This window comes from Phyllobates terribilis, unplaced genomic scaffold (genome assembly GCF_046119375.1).
Source record: "Phyllobates terribilis strain yellow unplaced genomic scaffold, ASM4611937v1 Scaffold_3__8_contigs__length_932513732, whole genome shotgun sequence".
Lineage (NCBI taxonomy): Eukaryota > Metazoa > Chordata > Amphibia > Anura > Dendrobatidae > Phyllobates > Phyllobates terribilis.
The window spans coordinates 569,161,029-569,178,305 of record NW_027362763.1 but is presented as its reverse complement, the minus strand read 5'-3'; the positions used below and the strand labels follow the sequence as shown (position 1 = coordinate 569,178,305).

The following is a 17,277-nucleotide window of genomic DNA, read 5'->3' as shown; positions in this document are numbered from 1 at the left end:
TGAAAAACGCTACGTGGGCACACAGCCTTAAAAATGCATGTAAAATCCGCATGCGTTTTTTCTGCCAGGGAAAGAAAAAAATGCTCAGGAAATTTCTGCTTCTAATCTGCATCGTGGGCACATACTCTTATTGGCAGGACCAAATGCTTTGGCAATGCTAATTTGTAAGTGTAGTGTTGCCAACTCTGCTGTACTGTCCCCCTCCCCACACTGACTGTTGGAGATGAAAGCTGTTAATTACACCCAGGTCTGCTGTGCACCAGCACATATAATTACTCTGCAGTGAAGAGTGCAGACTGTGTGATTGTCTCACACTGAATTTGTTCTAAGCTATTGTAGGCATGTTTTGTTTTTTTCCCCATTTATGTGAATGCATGCTTACGATTGTCAGAGTGATGAGAGGAGAGCTACTAGAAGTATTTGTAGTGAGACTCCTCTTCTGCAGTTCTGCCCTTCACCATACACTGACTGCCAGAGATAAAAGCTGAATCTGTCAGTTAATCACAGTCAGCTCTATTGTGCTGCAGCACGTCATCACTCTGCAGTGAGTAAAGCAGACTGTTTGTCAGTGTTATTGTGGGGGGGTGCTAGTAAGCATCAGTAAGCAGAAGTACGCCCCCCCAGTGAAATCTCTCTGGTAATGCCCACTTTGACTACTTGAACTTTAGCACTTAAAAAGTTTTATTCTATTACTTTGTGTATCCTGTTCAACCTGAAAAATTTGGTGAAAGGTCCTCTAGCATGTAGTTCATAGCAAGCTGAACAAAATGAAAACTTGAAATCTACAATCTGATGTCTTATTCCAGAGAAATCCATGTTTTTCATATATGTAAATGAGCTGTTCCAGGCTATGGACTGGACACTGATCTGCATGGGAATCTGCCTCCAGAGATTATTATTAATAAAAGGGGACGTTACTAGTGTGAGACATGTAACTAACACAGAACAGTAGAACTGAACTTAGTCTCATAACAAACATGTTAGCAGCTGCAGCTCTCACAGCTGTATTACAACAATATCAACCCCGTCTGCCTGTGAGATAGAAGCTGAACCCTGAGAGGAGCCAGCAGATGTGTCAGGTATAATCACACACAGGGGAGCAGAGAGCGGCCATTACATATCACATAGGTAACGCCTCCTTCATGTAAAATAATCTGTGCAGGCAGATTCTCATGCAGGTCAGTGTATGGCCAAAAGCCTGAAACACCTCATTTACATATAATAAAAACATGGATTTCCCTGGAATAAGACAACGGATCGCAGATATCAAGGTATCATTTTATTCAGCTTCCTATGACCTTCATACCCACTGCTTAGAAGGTTGATCCTACTGACAGATTCACTCTAAGGCCACAGCCCCACTACCAGTATTCAGTCAGTATTTTTTCTCAGGAGTGGGAGCCAAAACCAGGAGTGGGTGATAAATGCAGAATTGGTGACTTGTTTCTATTATACCTTTTCTCTGATTGTTCCTCACCTGGTTTTGACTCCCACTCCTGAGAAAAAATACTGACCGAATACTGATAGTGGGTCCGTGGTCTGAAGCTCTTGCTTTTGCCATCTTTCAGGAGCAGGGTAGGCATCCAGCTGTAAGAATCAGCTAATTTTCCTGAGAAAATGTGGGTGGTTTATATAACCTCTTCAGTCTTCAGAAATTTTTTATATTGGAATTTTTCTGAAGTAAAAAAAAAAAAAAGGAATTGTTTCAAAGGGTTACATCAAATATTATGTCAACGTACATGCTCACAAAAATAAACAAAGCGTCTCTCAAAAATAGATGTGTTAATCGTTTATTGTTATCAATTAACAAAATGCAAAGTGAATGCACAAAAGACAAGTCTAAATCAAATGAATATTTGGTGTGACAAGCTTTTGCCTTCAAAACAGCATCCGTTCTTCCAGGTACACATGCACACACTGTTTGAAGAATTTGGCAGGATGGCTGTTCCAAACATCTTGGAGGTCGAAACACAGATCCTCTGTGCAGTGCCAATTTTAGGCATCTCATTTTGGGACTCCACTTTTAATTTTTGCCCAAAGCCACACTAACATACTGTACCATCACATAGAACCATTTAAGGTGCATTTACACAAGCTGATTCCAGACTGTTATAAGCATTGATCGATTTATATTCAAGTTGTCAACGCATTTTTTATTTTTGCTTTAGTTTTTTTACTTTGTGCATACAGGGTCGTGGCTCCCCCTTTTTAAGTTTATATGCAGTAAATGTGGAATACAGTGGTTTCAAATTCTGCGCTGCTCAATAGTTCAAATATGCCATCAAACACGAAGCATGAATGTGGTTTATGTCAACACGTTTCAAGGTTTTCAAACCTCTTCATCAGGACTAAACCACAATGATATGATACAACTTAACAAGTGCAGGAATATATAGACAATGTATTCAAAACAAGGGTGCGCAGCAATGTTTATAAGCATTTAGTTTATATAGCTTTGCATGGGCAGGTGTTTAAACAGTCAGAGCTGGGTCCTGCTCTGCCCGCATCTATTGAGACCTGTTGGCACATAGAGAGGTTTTACGTTTTACTTTAGAGCTGGGACCGTCCTGTGTGGGTACAACTTGACTCAGTAGGATGGCTTAAACACTTTTTTTTTATCAAAACAGTGTCAACTAAGTACCCTATGTTATTTACATGTACTATTACTATTTACTTACTGCCGAGTATTTATTCATTTTGTTTTTATTCTAGGTTATATTCTAGTTGTTTCACACTTGTTTACTGCCCAGCCTCTTTACACAATGGTGAAGAATGGAGTAGAATGATCATTAATAGATCAATCACTCTGCCCCCTGTGAGATTTGTACTCAGGTGCGATGACAGGCAAAATAGGAGGCATGTTCCTTTAAATGTCCATCATAGTTTATTGGTAGTGATGAGCGAGTATGTTCTGTTAACCCTTTCGGCGAGTATGCTCGGGCCGAGCACTGAGTAGTTACAGCTGCTCGGTGATGTGCTTTAATCGCTCCCGTGTGCATGATTTGCGACTGTTTGACAGCTTTAGTACATGTAAGGAATGTCTAGTTCTTACACATTCCTCACATGTATTAAAGCTGTCAAACAGTCGCAAATAATGCACAGGAGCGATTCAAACATAACACCGAGCAGCTGTAAATGCTCGGCCCGAGCATACTCGCCGAAAGGGTTAACAGAACATACTCGCTCATCACTATTTATTGGCTTCATAAACCGGTCAAAAGCAAGATGCAAACAAACAGCCTTTAGTGCAGGCAAAAACACAAGGAAAACAGTCCTTTTAGCAAAGTCTCTGGTTAGCCAGCGCTGTGGGCACACAGGCTGGTGTAGCGTCCAGTGTCCTGGCTTGGTCTGGAGACAAAACCTACACAAGAGGCCTTCTCCCTCCAGACACACAGACCATGTGCCAAACAAGAGCCTCCATTTTATAGGCTGGAAACCACACCCAGAGGTGACGTATGTGGGTAGCTGGACTCTCCTATCTCTCCTAGCTACCCGTACCCTGGCTCCCAGGTTCACCAAACGATCCTCTTAGTGCTTATGTGCCCTAGAGAAACACTCCGGGCTACATCACAGAGACCAGACATCTCTGTGCCACATACCTCCCATCGACTACGTGACCATTAGCCACCTTACACCCCATACAGTATCATGGTATCAGCAGCACACCTCCTGTTTACATCAATTGATGTACTGTTTTTTTTTTTCTGGCATAAATGATTCAATCATCCAATGAATGAGCATCATTTTGCTTGTTTGTTCAGTGATTGCCGACATGTTTTCTCCAACGAACTCCAGTCTGTACTGCCAATATTTATAAGTTTGGTTTCTACACGCATACACAATGTTACACAACACAATAGAAGACTTACCATTTACACTCCTGCAGGGTGAAATACTTATTGTCACATGACTGTAATATCGCCAAAGGTCCTTCTGCACTTCTAACCTCAGTAACTGCAGTGATAGTATAGAACTTTCATTGTCAGTTCAGTTTCTCACTTGTAAATGCTGGGGGCTCTTCTGGGGATGGAGGGCTCTGTTTGCCCAGTTTTCTGCTCCCACCTTCCCTAAAGGCCCCGTCACACATAACGAGATCGCTAGCGAGATCGTTAGTGCGTCACGGTTTTGGGATCGCTGGAGAGCTGTCAAACATGCAGAACTTCCCAACGATTTCAGCCGCCCCAGCGATCTAACTAACGATCTTGGCAGTCGTTGAGGCGCTTTCACACAGCAGCTATTTCGACGATCCACACCTTGATAGGGACTGTACTGTGTCACAAAAGCGTGCATAAAATCACTTTTCCGCGCCCCCTCATCTCCGATTGGTGGACGCTACTGCGTTCTGATTGGGCGTCCTTGGTTTAACATCGCTACTGCGTCTCTGGTCAGACGGGAACACTGGTGTGTGCATTGTTCCTGTACAGATGTATGGATGTCCATCTATTTATACAAATATATATATAGAGATGTAAATGGCCATTTATGTGTATGCATATCTGTATGTTTGAGAGTATGTATGTGTATACATAGTTATCTGTATACGTATGTGTATATGAGTGTGTGTGTGTATATATTTATGTACTTAAAAATATGTATGAGTACATGGATGAATCTGTTTACATACGAGTACACGAATGTATATGCGTGTATGCATGTGTGTATGTATGTATGTATCTGTATACGCATGTGTATACATATGTATATATATATATGGACTGCTTACTGCGGTGACTACTGCTTCTACTGAAAGAATGAGAAACAAAGCTTTTGCATAGTAGAACACACAGTTTATTAGACACATCAGTACAGAAATGTCAGTAGTGTAGAAACATGAGTAGTTGCCCACTATAGGTTCTGATGCTGCCAAGGAACAGCACCAGGACCGTTAAACTACTGGCAGTAGTTGTCGCGGCAGGTCTTCGCATCATGGGTGTTTCTGCCATGTCCCACTGGTTGAAGGCCTGCAATTGCAGGATCATTTACACGCCATTCACCGAGCTCCACTTCCCCATTGGCTAGGTCCACAGAGTCCACGAAGCCAGGCGGACAGTACATAATTGCATCACGTCAGCGAAGAAAGTTGTGAAGCGTGCAACAGGCCAAAACAGAGTCTATTGATTTAAGCTTCATGTTAATTGGCGTGTGAAAAACTCTGAAGCGGTTGGCCAGGACAGCATGTCAGAAAACACGCTGTGTGGGTGTGTGTGCATGAGACCCCTAAAATATCTGCCCATGCAAAAGCATATATATACAGACAGAAGCCAAGCCCTCCCTCCCTGAAGAGCAATGATAGCAGATAATTGGTAGATGTCCTATAAATGAATTAAAAATGGAAACTCATTTGAGACCCCAAACAATACCTACCTCACTAAAGATGTCTGATTTCTTCAAAGTGGAGTCACAGCCGGAGAACGCTGGTGGGATTCGAAAAGCAAGGACGCAGTAGCGACCACCAATCGGGGACGAGGGGCGCGGAAAAGTCCAATTTATGCACGCCTACATGTCTCCGTTATGAATCGCTAACGAGGTCGTTGATAAAGTGTCAAATACAGCGATGCACACTGCCCAGCGGGAGCGCAACGACCCAGGAATGGTCCAAGAAGCTTTTTAACGATCAGCGATCTCACAGCAGGGGCCTGATCGTTGCTATCTGTCAGACATAACGAGATCACTAGCGAGATCGCTATTGCGTCACGAAAACCATGAAGCATCAACGATCTCGCTAGCGATCTCGTTAAGTGTGACGGGGCCTTAACGCCATATGTCAGTATTGGTTTTGTGGATGTAGGCATGCAGAAATTCTTTTGTCTCTTCTTGTAATCTCAGAGATATCAACACTTCTAGGACTTTGTGTTCTTCTTTGCACTGAAGATAATTCTTAATGATATTGGCTGTATGTTTGGGGTCATTGTCCTGCTGCAGAATTAATTTAGCAGTAGTCAGACAACTCACTGATGGTTTTCCATGATAGATGAGTATCTTCCTGTATTTCTTAGCATTGTGTACCGAATTCCCAACTACATTTGCTGTAATGCAAGACAAAACTTGCAAGGACCCTCCACCATGCTTCACTGTTGACTGCAGACACTTATATTGTATCACTTTCTAGCCCTTCGGAAACAAACTGCCTTCTTAATAGGCAAGTGCACCAACTGTCATTTTCTGCACCACATTTTCTATGTTTTCATGTATAGTTGAGTCACTTGGCCTTGTTTCATGCTTATGGTATGGCTTTAATGCTGAAATTATTTCATGAAGGCCACTTCTACAAACAGTAGATGTGTGTTGTCTTTTCCCACTAATTGATGTCAGTTCTGAGCTGATGGCACTGCTGAACATTATTATTATTAATTTATGTATTTTTATAGCACCATTAGTTCCATGGTGCTGTACATGAGAAGGGGTTACATACAAAATACAAATAAATTACTATGAACAAACAATGACAGACTGGTACAGAGGGGAGAGTGCACTGCCCTTGCAAGGTTATAGTTTACAGATCTTCCAGTTTCAAAGGGAAAGTACACATGATTGCTTTCATTCATCAAGTTTCATTGACCAACCACTGCATCCAAGGTCCTTTTTAATATTGTTAGTTTCTTGGGGTTTCTTTAAAAGAGTTTGAACAGAACATCCTGTAATCCCAGTCTGCAACCTCACCTATGCAGCAGTTGTTTCTGTTCCATTTAATGACTGTGTTTCAGCCTACATATTGAAATGTTCTTGATTAGTGATGAGCTAGCACTAAAATGTTCGGGTTCTCATTGCTCGGGTCAAGCAAATTGGAATGCTTGAGTTCTCAGTCCGAGTAACGAGCCCAATGAAAGTCTATGGTAAACTCGAGCATTTTTCCGGCGCCTCCCCCACCCCTCGGCGGTCTGCAGAGGGCCTAAAAATTGCCCAAATCGATGGGATCAGTGCTCAGATGACATGGGAAGAGCATGAGGAAGACCTCTGGAAGCAGCTCTGACTCCCAAGTCACTGCTGTCAACAATGTTGTCAGAGATATTGCGCCACTTTTACGGACTCGCAATAAAACATACAAGAACTAAACCAAAATGGATTTTCCTGGGAAATATGTTAAGGAACATCCTTTCCAGGGTAATGACTTGTATATAAGGTAAAATAAATATACAAAAACAAAAATGCTCCTCCACATCGTGGGCTATGTTCACACGTATCATTTTTTATGCGCTTTTACATTGCTTTCAACGGTGAAAAATACATTCACCGGTAACTGTCATTTTAACATTTTACTACCTTATCTTGCCATGTGTTGTGTGTGAGACATGGTCCTTACTATTCTTAAAGGGCCAGCAATCGGCTATGCTTTGTTGTTCCCATTATTAAAGAGTGGGTCTCCTATACTGTTATTGGGTATGCAGTGACTGCAAGGGCTGCCAAAAATTTGGACGCACCCAATGCCCCTTTGAAGAGACATAGTGGAGGGCCTCAGTAAAAAAAAAATGTTCCCATTATAAAGGAGTGGGTCTCCTATAGTGGTAATGCCCATGCAGTGACTGCAAGGGCTGCCGAAATTTGGGAAAAACCCCAATACCAATTTAAAGACACATAGAGCTGGACCGCAGTAACGACATGTTCCCATTAGAAAGGAGTGGATCTCCCATTCTGATATTGCTTATGCAGTGATTGCAACTGCTGCCAAAAATTTGAAGGAACTCCAATGTCCCTTGCAAGAGACGTAGATATGGTGATATGATAGATATTGTGGTGATATGGTGGTGGAGGATGAGGAGAAGGAGGGCGACAAGAGCAAATAGACAAAATCAGGAAGCGTATACCCATGTCAGGGTGTGAAGACAGAGGTGCATGCGAATAGTTAGACCTTCCAAAAAAAAGACACTGTATTTGAGTTTATGCTACTCTGCTATCATTTGGTGGTGTTGAGAAGTCTGGCCCAATCCAGCTTTTGTTCATTTTTATAAGAGTCAGCCTGCATTTTCAGTTGACAGGCGGATGCTCCTATCGGTTATAATGCCACCAGCGGCACTAAAAACCCGCTCTGACAAAACGCTAGTGGCAGGGCTGGTCAGGACCTCCAAGGCGTAGAGAGCCAGTTCATGTCACGTGTCCAGCTTGGATACCCAATAATCATAAGGCACGGAGGACGTTGGTACGGTTGGCAAGGTACTCCCTCACCATCTTTCGAAACTTTTCCCTGCTTGTGAGAGTACTCAGGGCCTGTGCGATGGGAAGATCTGATAAAACTGTCCCAGAACTTTCACAGTGTTACCCTCCCTCTGCTGGATTGCATTTGTGTCTCTCTCGCCTGTACTCCTTGGTTGTCCAAAGAACTGTGACCTCTGCCGCCAGCGTTTTCAGGTGGGAATTTTTTAAATAATTCCGCAACAAGGGCCTTCTCGTACTGGCCCATTTTATTAGGCCTGTCCTGTGCGTGAATAAGAGACAGAAAGTTCTCCTTTTAGCATGGGTCTAGAAGTGTCACCAACCAGTAATGACTGTCACCCAAAATTTGGACATGTGTGCCAGACTGCAAAGAGGCTAGATTTCCGTGTCCTCAGCAAGAGGAAGACTGACCATGCTCTCATCCTCCTCCTCTTCCTCTTCCTCCCTGTCCTCAGGCCGGCCACGCTGAACAGAGGGTATGACAGTTGTGCAGGTAGTACCGTCTATAGCGCAGGAAACTAGCTCCTGTTATTCCTCCTCCTCATTGTCACCCAATCCACGTTGGGATGAGATGAGGCTGGGCTGTGTGGAATCACCCACTATGGTTTCTTACTCCATCTCATCGCGCTCCGCCTGCAATGCATCCTCTCTGTCTTCTGAAACGCTCTCTGCTCACAATCAGAGAAGCGGGATGGTGACGCTAATTATGGCGTCATCGCCGCTCACCATCTTGGTGGAGTCCTCAAAGTTTTGGAGGATGGTACAGATGTCTGACATTCATGTCCACTCCTGAGGTCTTATGTTTGGAGTCTGACCTGAATACGGACGGTCGTGATGATGCTGGTAGTCAACAACTGCCCTCTTCTGCTCACAAATCCTTCCCAACATCTGCAATGTAGAGTTCCAATACGTGGGGACATCGCACACAAGTCGGTGAGCTGTAAGCTGCAAACGCTGCTGAAGCACGACAAGGATGGCGGAAGCTGTAGCTGACTTTCTAAAATGGGCACACGTGGCATACTTTGTCAAGCAGATGCAACAGATCTAGGTAGGTTTTGAGAAACCGCTGAACCACGAGGTTAAGCCCATGGGCCAGGCATGGTACGTACCTGAGCTCGCCTCGCTTCAGAGCTGCTGCCAGGTTCCTACTATTGTCGCACACGACCATGCCTGGCTGTAGGTTCAGCGGTGTAAGCCACAGATCTGCCTGCTCTTTCAGAGCTGTCCACAACTCTTCAGCGTTGTGCGGTTTGTCACCTAAGCATATTAGCTTCAGCACAGCCTGTTGCCGCTTGGCCGAGGCAGTGCTTCCATCTTCTGACTGATGTGGTTATTTCGGAGATAAAGGCTGAAGAGGAGGTGCAGAAGCTGTAGAATGTGGGGGCAACCCTGATTGACCCAGGGCCCGAAATCCTCGGCGTCGGGAGGACATGTTCCGTCCCAAGGTCCGACTGGGTCCCGTCTTCCACTATATTAACCCAGTGTGCCATCAGCGAGTTGTACCGTCAACACTGCATTGTTGAGGGCACAGCCGATGTTGTGGGACACGTGTAATGCGGGGACGGCACACCGGGAGAAATAGTGGCGGCTGAGTACCGAGGGACGGTCGCCGCCATCAAGTTGCGAACAGCTTCCGTCTCCACGAGCCTAAAAGGCAACATTTCGAGCGCAAGCAGTCTCAAAATGTGTGAATTTAGTAGTGTGGCCTGTGGGGCGTTGGCTGCGTATTTGCGCTTGCGTTCCAAGGACTGGGGTAGTTACAACTGAACGCTGCGCTAGGACAAGGAAGTGGACGTGCTTGCTGATGGTGCTAGTTGAGAGTGTGCAACAACACGTGCAGGGCGGGAGGCATCTTCGCATGCGACACGGACAGGGGATTGGCGTGCACGCACAACAGAGGAAGAAGCAGTGGTGTCACCCATAGACACTGTTTCTGGACCCTGGGGTTAGGCCCACTTAGTCAGGTTGCCCACGGCCTTGGTCTCTGCATGCACCATCACGTCCACTTCCCCGTCCATTGTCACGCACCTAGCCCATTTTAAATGGAGGAAAATATTTTCCACATTCACTAGAAATGGCTGATTTTGGAACGCAGTTATGTGATACATCTGACAGAGAACCACGATTTTAAATAGCAAGCCTGTAATTTACTAATACTTTTCTTCACAGAGACCTAGTGTGAAATGTGAATAGCTTGACCGACACACTGCAACAAAATGAAAATGTAAGGCAATATTTTCCAGTTCAGTTCAAATTTCTGGATTTTTATTGCTGTAATATGGAACAGATCTGGTTGTATTCTGCAGTGCTAACAAGCAAGTGGAGCAGAAAAATGTGTACTCTGGATTGCTTTTTAAGCAAATAATCAGGATTAAGATAAAAAAAAAATGTCCCTGGCCCCTGATATATGGGGCTATGTCTACAAATATCTGTACGAACAGCAGCAGCAGGAACGTGCTATGGACCCTCTTGCACTATATGCACTGCAGTCTGCCACATACACTGCCTGCCTGCCTAACTCCTGCTATCACCTTCACCACTGAAAATCTGCACCTGGATTAGTCCCCTATACAAGACCTGATGACGCTGTGCGGCCAGCCAATCACTGTAATGCCCACAACAAACATGGCTACGGCATTACAGTGCGTGGCAACTAATCCCTGCATGTTCATTGGCTCTCTAAAGAGTGCCAAACAAGCAGGGTGGAGACCGCCCGAGCAACCCGGAAATACTCGCCGAGTTTGTCAAGCACAATGATGCTCGGGCGAGTACCGAGCAGTGGCGAGCACGTTCGCTCATCACTATTCTTGATCACACTTTTGGTATAATTCTTTGCTCTTAAACCTAACGATAATCCTAGAAAATTTCTGACTCTGTTCAAGTGTACCTTCAAGAATTGATGCCCATTTTGAAGGCAAAGGCTGATCACACCAAATAATGGTTTGATTTCTCTTTTGTTCCTTAACTTTGCATTTTGCTAGTTGCTAAAAATATACTATTAACCCTTCTATTTTTAGAGCATTCTTACTTTTCAGCATTTCCTCCACGCCTGCCTAAAACTTTTGCACAGTATTGTACTTATTTGGTATCGTCATATTTGTAATAATGTCTAAAATATTGCTGTGACTGGCACAAGAATTTTTTTTTTTTTTTTTTTAAATGTCTGGTTTTACCATTATTTTCCTCAGTTCATAAAAGTTAATCAAAAAGTTATATGTACCCAAAATGATTATGTTGAAAAATACATCCCACAAAAGCCTAAAGGTAATATGACGAAGTGCAGATGATCATTTTTTTTGTCTTTCATTTTTTGTTTAGGGATAATCTTAACCAGTGGGAGAAAGTGTCCCGGGGAGAAGATACCGCAATGTGGATTCCCACCCAGCCAACAGATCCATCAGACTCTCTTCCTGTTAAGATTGACAACTGATGGGCAGTGGCATAAGAGCCGTGAAAAAGGGCCTCCGTTAAGGGAGAACACACAGTTTTCCTTAGTTAATTATTCCGTAGACCTAGGTTATTGCAAGCCCTGATTTAGAAAATGACTGTGATGTAATTAGATAGCTCCTAGCTATTCTTGTTAGCTGCATATCTCCTCTCTTCCTATTTGGGTACTTCTTGCTTTAAGGGTCTACCTGGTACTAAAATGCTGGAGAGAGATTGCATATTACTGAGATCTAAAGACACATTTGCTGTATAATACAAGAAATATTCCAAGGTTTTAGTTGGAAACCATTTGAGCTTTGGTAGAAGCAATGTTTCTTATTTTTTTAAAATGTTTCTTAGTCCTTTTATGGGAGGAATTCTGAGAATTTATGGCACTTAGTAAACCTGTGAAGGTTTGGCTGTTAATTATTTCTATAATGTATGTAGGAAAATAGGAGCACTTATTTTACTTTGAGGTCTGCAGAACTGTGCGCAGACTTCAGTGTATCTGAGATGTAAATTTCTTTGTCCGTGATATATTTTCCCTGTACATGTTCAGCTTTTACATGAATAGAAGTTGGATTTAAGTTAGACTTTTGAACTTTGGAGATGTTTCACATTACTTAATGCTTTCTAGTTATAATGCTGTAAGACTAGTGCAAAGCGAACCTGTCACTTTGAAAATGAAGTCCAATCTGCAGGCACCGGGGGGAGCTGAGCTGATGAATACTTATGTGGGTACAGTTGGAGGAGTGGTCCTAATTACTAACTATATGCATACATATAGCTGTCAATTGCTAAGTAAGACTGCCCACTTGATGTTATGCCAAAAATGAGCATGGATTTCAATGAATAAGTGACAATTATGCTAAAGCTGTTCCTACAAAACTGTATTTAAAGGGGCATTTCCATCCCCAAGATCATGTCCCAGTATGTAGTAGGTGTACTAATAATAATAATAGCAAATACCTCCAATTAGAAATGTAGTATAGTTCTCCTGATGAGCTATGTTACTTACCCCATGTTCAGGTATTGCATGGTATCCATGGTTATGACAACCAACAACTAGCTAACTAACTGTCACTATATGAGTGGTTGTAACCATGGATACCTAAGCTACTGCAATGCCCTGCACATGAGGTAAGCGACACAGCGAATCATAAGAACTATGCTAGATTTCTAATCCGTGGTATTTGATAATATTATTACACCTGCTACATATTGGGATAGGATCTTTGAGATGGGAATACCCCTTTAAGTCTGTTATGCTCCTCCTGCTCTGTAGCAGGCTGCAGTTTTGACTAGTTTTTCAGTTTCACAGGTTCCCGGTAAAACTAGTGTGTGGCCTTATGTACAGGGGTTGAATGTTATTGCAGATACTGAGGTGTAATATAGAGATTGTTAATAAGTGGGCACACCGCGCTGCACAAGATCACACTACAGTCTGTGCTGAGTAGCATGGCACACATTACATTGGTACCGAATGGTTACCTGCTGACGGAACAGAGCTTGGTTATCATTGTAACTTATCCTCATGAGCTGCACTATTTAGCTGTGTCTACAGAGGTGACTGACCCATGATGAATGATAATCTTTCTATTCATTCTCATCTTGGGACTTTCTCCATTGTGAAGTAAGCACAATGGGCAGTGCACGTCGTCCAAGCAAAAGGTAAACCCCTCCCCTCCTTTTTTTTCTTAACTTCCCCAGTAGACAATCTTAGATCATGAGAAATCTGAAGCCATTATTTTTTACATCATAAAGTAATTCTATTTACAGATATTACTACATGATCCATATTGGAAAATATATATTGAAAAAAAAGCTGTAGCAATAATTTATTTTTTTTTCCTCCAATCAGAAGTGTACATCACAGATTTCCTAGAAAATAGTGGCCAGAATGGCTCTGCATTATTCGCTGGGCTCTATTGGGTGCTGCTGGTGTCCGACACTGCTGTAAATTTTGTTACGCTCTTATAACAGAGCAGAACAACAATTAAATAACGCTCATATGAACAAAGCCTTAATTGTATGTTGAACTGTTCACTAAATTATTGTTGCCATTTTTTGCAGTAAGAATGAAGTCGACTCGTTTATTCATACTAGAATCTTGGTTTAGACTTCTCATCAGAATTGGCCCCTGTTCACATCTTATTTCATGCTTCCTTTGGACTATGCTGTGATCCGCTGGGGGCATGGAGGCTTCTGAGCCTTGAGCTTGCACCGAACCTTTTTCATATACTGAAATGTGAGCAGACCCTTTTATGGCTGTATTTTATGTTGGCATACATGGCTTTAGGGGCTTGGCTCCTAGCCTAGAAAGCCAGAAGTTTTGCTTTCATTTATAGTTCACTCTAGTGGTAGCAGTGGGATTTCTTGTGTTGGCCACCATTGTTAATTGGAAAGTCTTAGGCGCGTGTTCATTTTCTGAAAACCACTTTACATACTTAATTGAAATTAAAAGTTGAGTCCGTGCTGTGCGCTACTTATCTTGTACTGATGTACAGTTACAGCATTTAATATAGGAGCTTCATTCATAGTATTGCTGTTAGACTATAAGGCAACGTGACAGTAGCTGCCCAAACACAAGATTGAAGTCTGACAAACCTGCCAGTTTCCGCATATATGGGTCTCCTCACTGCATATTTTGGGGGAAAATATGATTGTGTATTTGGACATAACCATACCCGATTCTTTGCTGCCACTAGTGATGAGGTGTCTGGTGGGGCCATATTTTCTATTCCCCATTTCTTCTCATCAGTTAACAGTGTAAAGACTCAGCTTTCCAGAAAGCAAACGACCAGAACCAGTCCAACTCTCAAGCCTGCAGAACTGTGAATGCAGCTCTGACAGTGCAACAATATACGCTGTATGTCCATACCAGCACAAGAAAGGGAATCCTGTCCTACAAAACATGTTGGGTTTCTTCTGAGATTCAGCTAATGCATATGCCTGTGTATAGCATGTTGTGTCTGCTGTACGGAGGGCGGAATATAGGCTGCTGTACGTGTTCGCTAGTATTCTGCTGACTGGCTTGAAGGGCAACAGTAGCAAATCTCCCTTCCACTGCATCCCCTGTTACTAGGTATTGCACAAGTCTCTAGTATACCACTTGGACCAAAGTAAAACATTTTGCTGTTTGCTGTGACTACTACAAGCAGTACACACTTAGTTGGATAAGGTGTTGTGCATAGGCCATAAATTCTGCACAAAGTGTCTCACAATGCAAACCATTTTATTTCATGAGTTTCTTTAGTCTGTACAAGGGACAATTTAATCTTACAAAGCACTTACTAAACCTATTTCTGCATGTCCTTATTCACGGCAGTCTGAGTTTACAGTAGCAAGAGATTCAGATCTTCTGCACTGGGTGGCAGAGATTATGCTGCGGATTACATCGGCCACCCAACCGCAGAAACTCTGAAAATTACTCTCCCTGAATCCTAGTGCAACAAAAGACTCCATTCAGTAATAGCAGAAGCAAATTATCTGCACTGTGGATATTGCTTCCTATGATCCATTAATGGCAGTTGACATCGCTTGGTTCAACATTTCTGTAGATGACTTACAGCCCATACAATGACAGCAAACCTTTGGGATTCCTCCCAGTCAGCTTCTTCTGTGCATCAGCTTTCATCATTCTTCAACTCCTGATAGTTTACATGTCTGTCTATGCTGGATGTCCGAGAACTACCCAGTATTCTGCACGTATATCACATCGGTGACACTGCACTGACGAACTACTGACCCTATAACTGTTTACAATTTTTATTTCTATTTTTTTTGGTAGAATATTTTTAACACATTGTACAGCAGCCATATTTTTCCGTGGTGACTTAACTAAAAATTGTGTTTTTTTTTTTTGTTTTTTTTCCCTGGCATATATAAATAGCACTGGTAAAAGAAACAGACTGTGATCCAGGTAGTTCTCAATGTGCAGTATGCTGTGCTTTTGTCTAATAGTGTTTCTTATTTTTGTTAATTGACTAAAGTGACTGTATGGCTTTTTTGCTTGCTGGGGAAATACACTTTCTAAAATTTTCCAACTTCGAGACTAAACTACTATTTCTAAACAGCTGCTGGAAAAAGCTTAAGCAAATCTGCTTGTTTTGGCATTTGAGAACTACGGTTTTTGCTTGAATAGATATAGACGAGTTACGTGTAGGCCTGCAATAGTTGATCCTTTTTTTTTTTATCCATCACTTCTAGCTAAGACTACAGTGGTAGGGCAGAGGTTAGGGGTAGTTGCATTTAAAGCTTTGGCGTAGAATACCAGGTGCATGCTGTTTGCATTTCTTGGATCTACTTTCCATTCATACAGCAGGAGAAGTATAGTACTTGGAGTGCTGGCTCCCGCTTTGCTACAATTGGTGCTCTGCAAACCTTTTGTAACGTGCCTCTATTTGTATTAAGCTTTACATTTGGTGATTATGTGTTTGTGACAATGAAACTGTGGTTGTCCCATACAAAAGATACTATGCACTTTAAAGCCTATAACTTTTAACAAATTATGCCAGATGATATTATGCCTATAGAAACTGTGTTGGGTCTCTATGAAGTTGTGCTGAACCAGATTTTCTTGTGAGGCAAAGCGACCCAATGACGTATGAAATATCAAGAGAACTTGGTTATAATTTGCCTTTAATTAGTTACTGGCACGCTACCAAATATGTTTTGTGTTTCATTGAATATTTCTCATTCTACCAAAAGTAATATCCGCACTACACAGATAGGTGGATGTATTTGAGCAGTTGCTAAGGGAAAGTTGATCACTTTTTCTTTTTTTTATTACTTTTGTGTAGGAAATGGAAGCTTTTGTTAGCACCAGAAATACTTTGTCATCTTTTAATCTCCACCTGCTTGCCTCACTACTAGCAAGAGTGTGACTGGTCAGTGCAGGCGATCTGCACCAACACCAGACCGATTAGGCAGCAGTAATTCATAAAGTGGTTTACATATTGGATGTAACATGTGGATATCGCACAGCCATTATCCATCGTCCGGAACTTTCTTTTAGTTCCATTCATTGTAGAATTTCTATTATGAGTTGGTCCTTATATTTGCTGGCAGTTTTCATTTTAGATATGGGTTAGAGTAATTTGCACTACTGTAAATGAAAGTCATCAGCTATCACTTGCCTTGGCTTAATGTGCCAGTTCTTTATGTGTGCGTGTATATACTAGCATAGCACTATACAATAGAGATTTATTTTAAAAGCGTTGTTCCTTCTCAGACAATGTTCTCCCTCATCTGCAGTTTGTTGAAACATCCCATCACAAACCACATTGTAATCCCTCTCCACCATTGAGTCTCCAACACTACTCTTTGGGGTCTCACATTGGCTGTGGCTCTGCCTGTGTAGACGGCGCACCCTTTTCGAGGCTGTTGAGCGCACTGATTGGCTGCTACACTGTAGACATGACGTTGACTTCACTGCCAACACCACACATCAGGAGAAGTGTCGGAGCCTTGCTGATGGACCCAGGGAGGGTGAGGTAGAGGACAGTTTGTTTCATTGTCTGAAAGGGAAAACCCCTTTTAAAGATGCATTATTGTTTCAGGAAGTCTTTTCTGATTGTAGCAAATCCTTTTAAATGTGTTCGATACCGACCTGTTTGTGCTGTAGACGTGTTTGTGCTACAGCTCTGTTGTAAAATGAAGAGAGACTTTGGGTTAATTGTTGTTGCTCTGAATGAACCCTTG

General features: G+C 42.5%; 1 protein-coding gene across 4 annotated transcripts in view; it reads left to right on the top strand.

Moving 5' to 3' along the window:
- The window catches only part of PDE10A (phosphodiesterase 10A), a 662,280-nt gene extending 646,515 nt beyond the window's left edge, over positions 1 to 15,765 (top strand). For all 4 annotated transcript variants that reach the window (XM_073671427.1, XM_073671428.1, XM_073671426.1 and 1 more), the window contains one exon: positions 11,467 to 15,765. In XM_073671427.1, coding sequence (XP_073527528.1) covers positions 11,467 to 11,578 — 112 coding nt within the window. In that variant the 3' untranslated portion in view covers positions 11,579 to 15,765. The remainder of the gene's footprint in view (positions 1 to 11,466) is intronic.
- The last annotated feature ends 1,512 nt before the right edge of the window (positions 15,766 to 17,277 follow it).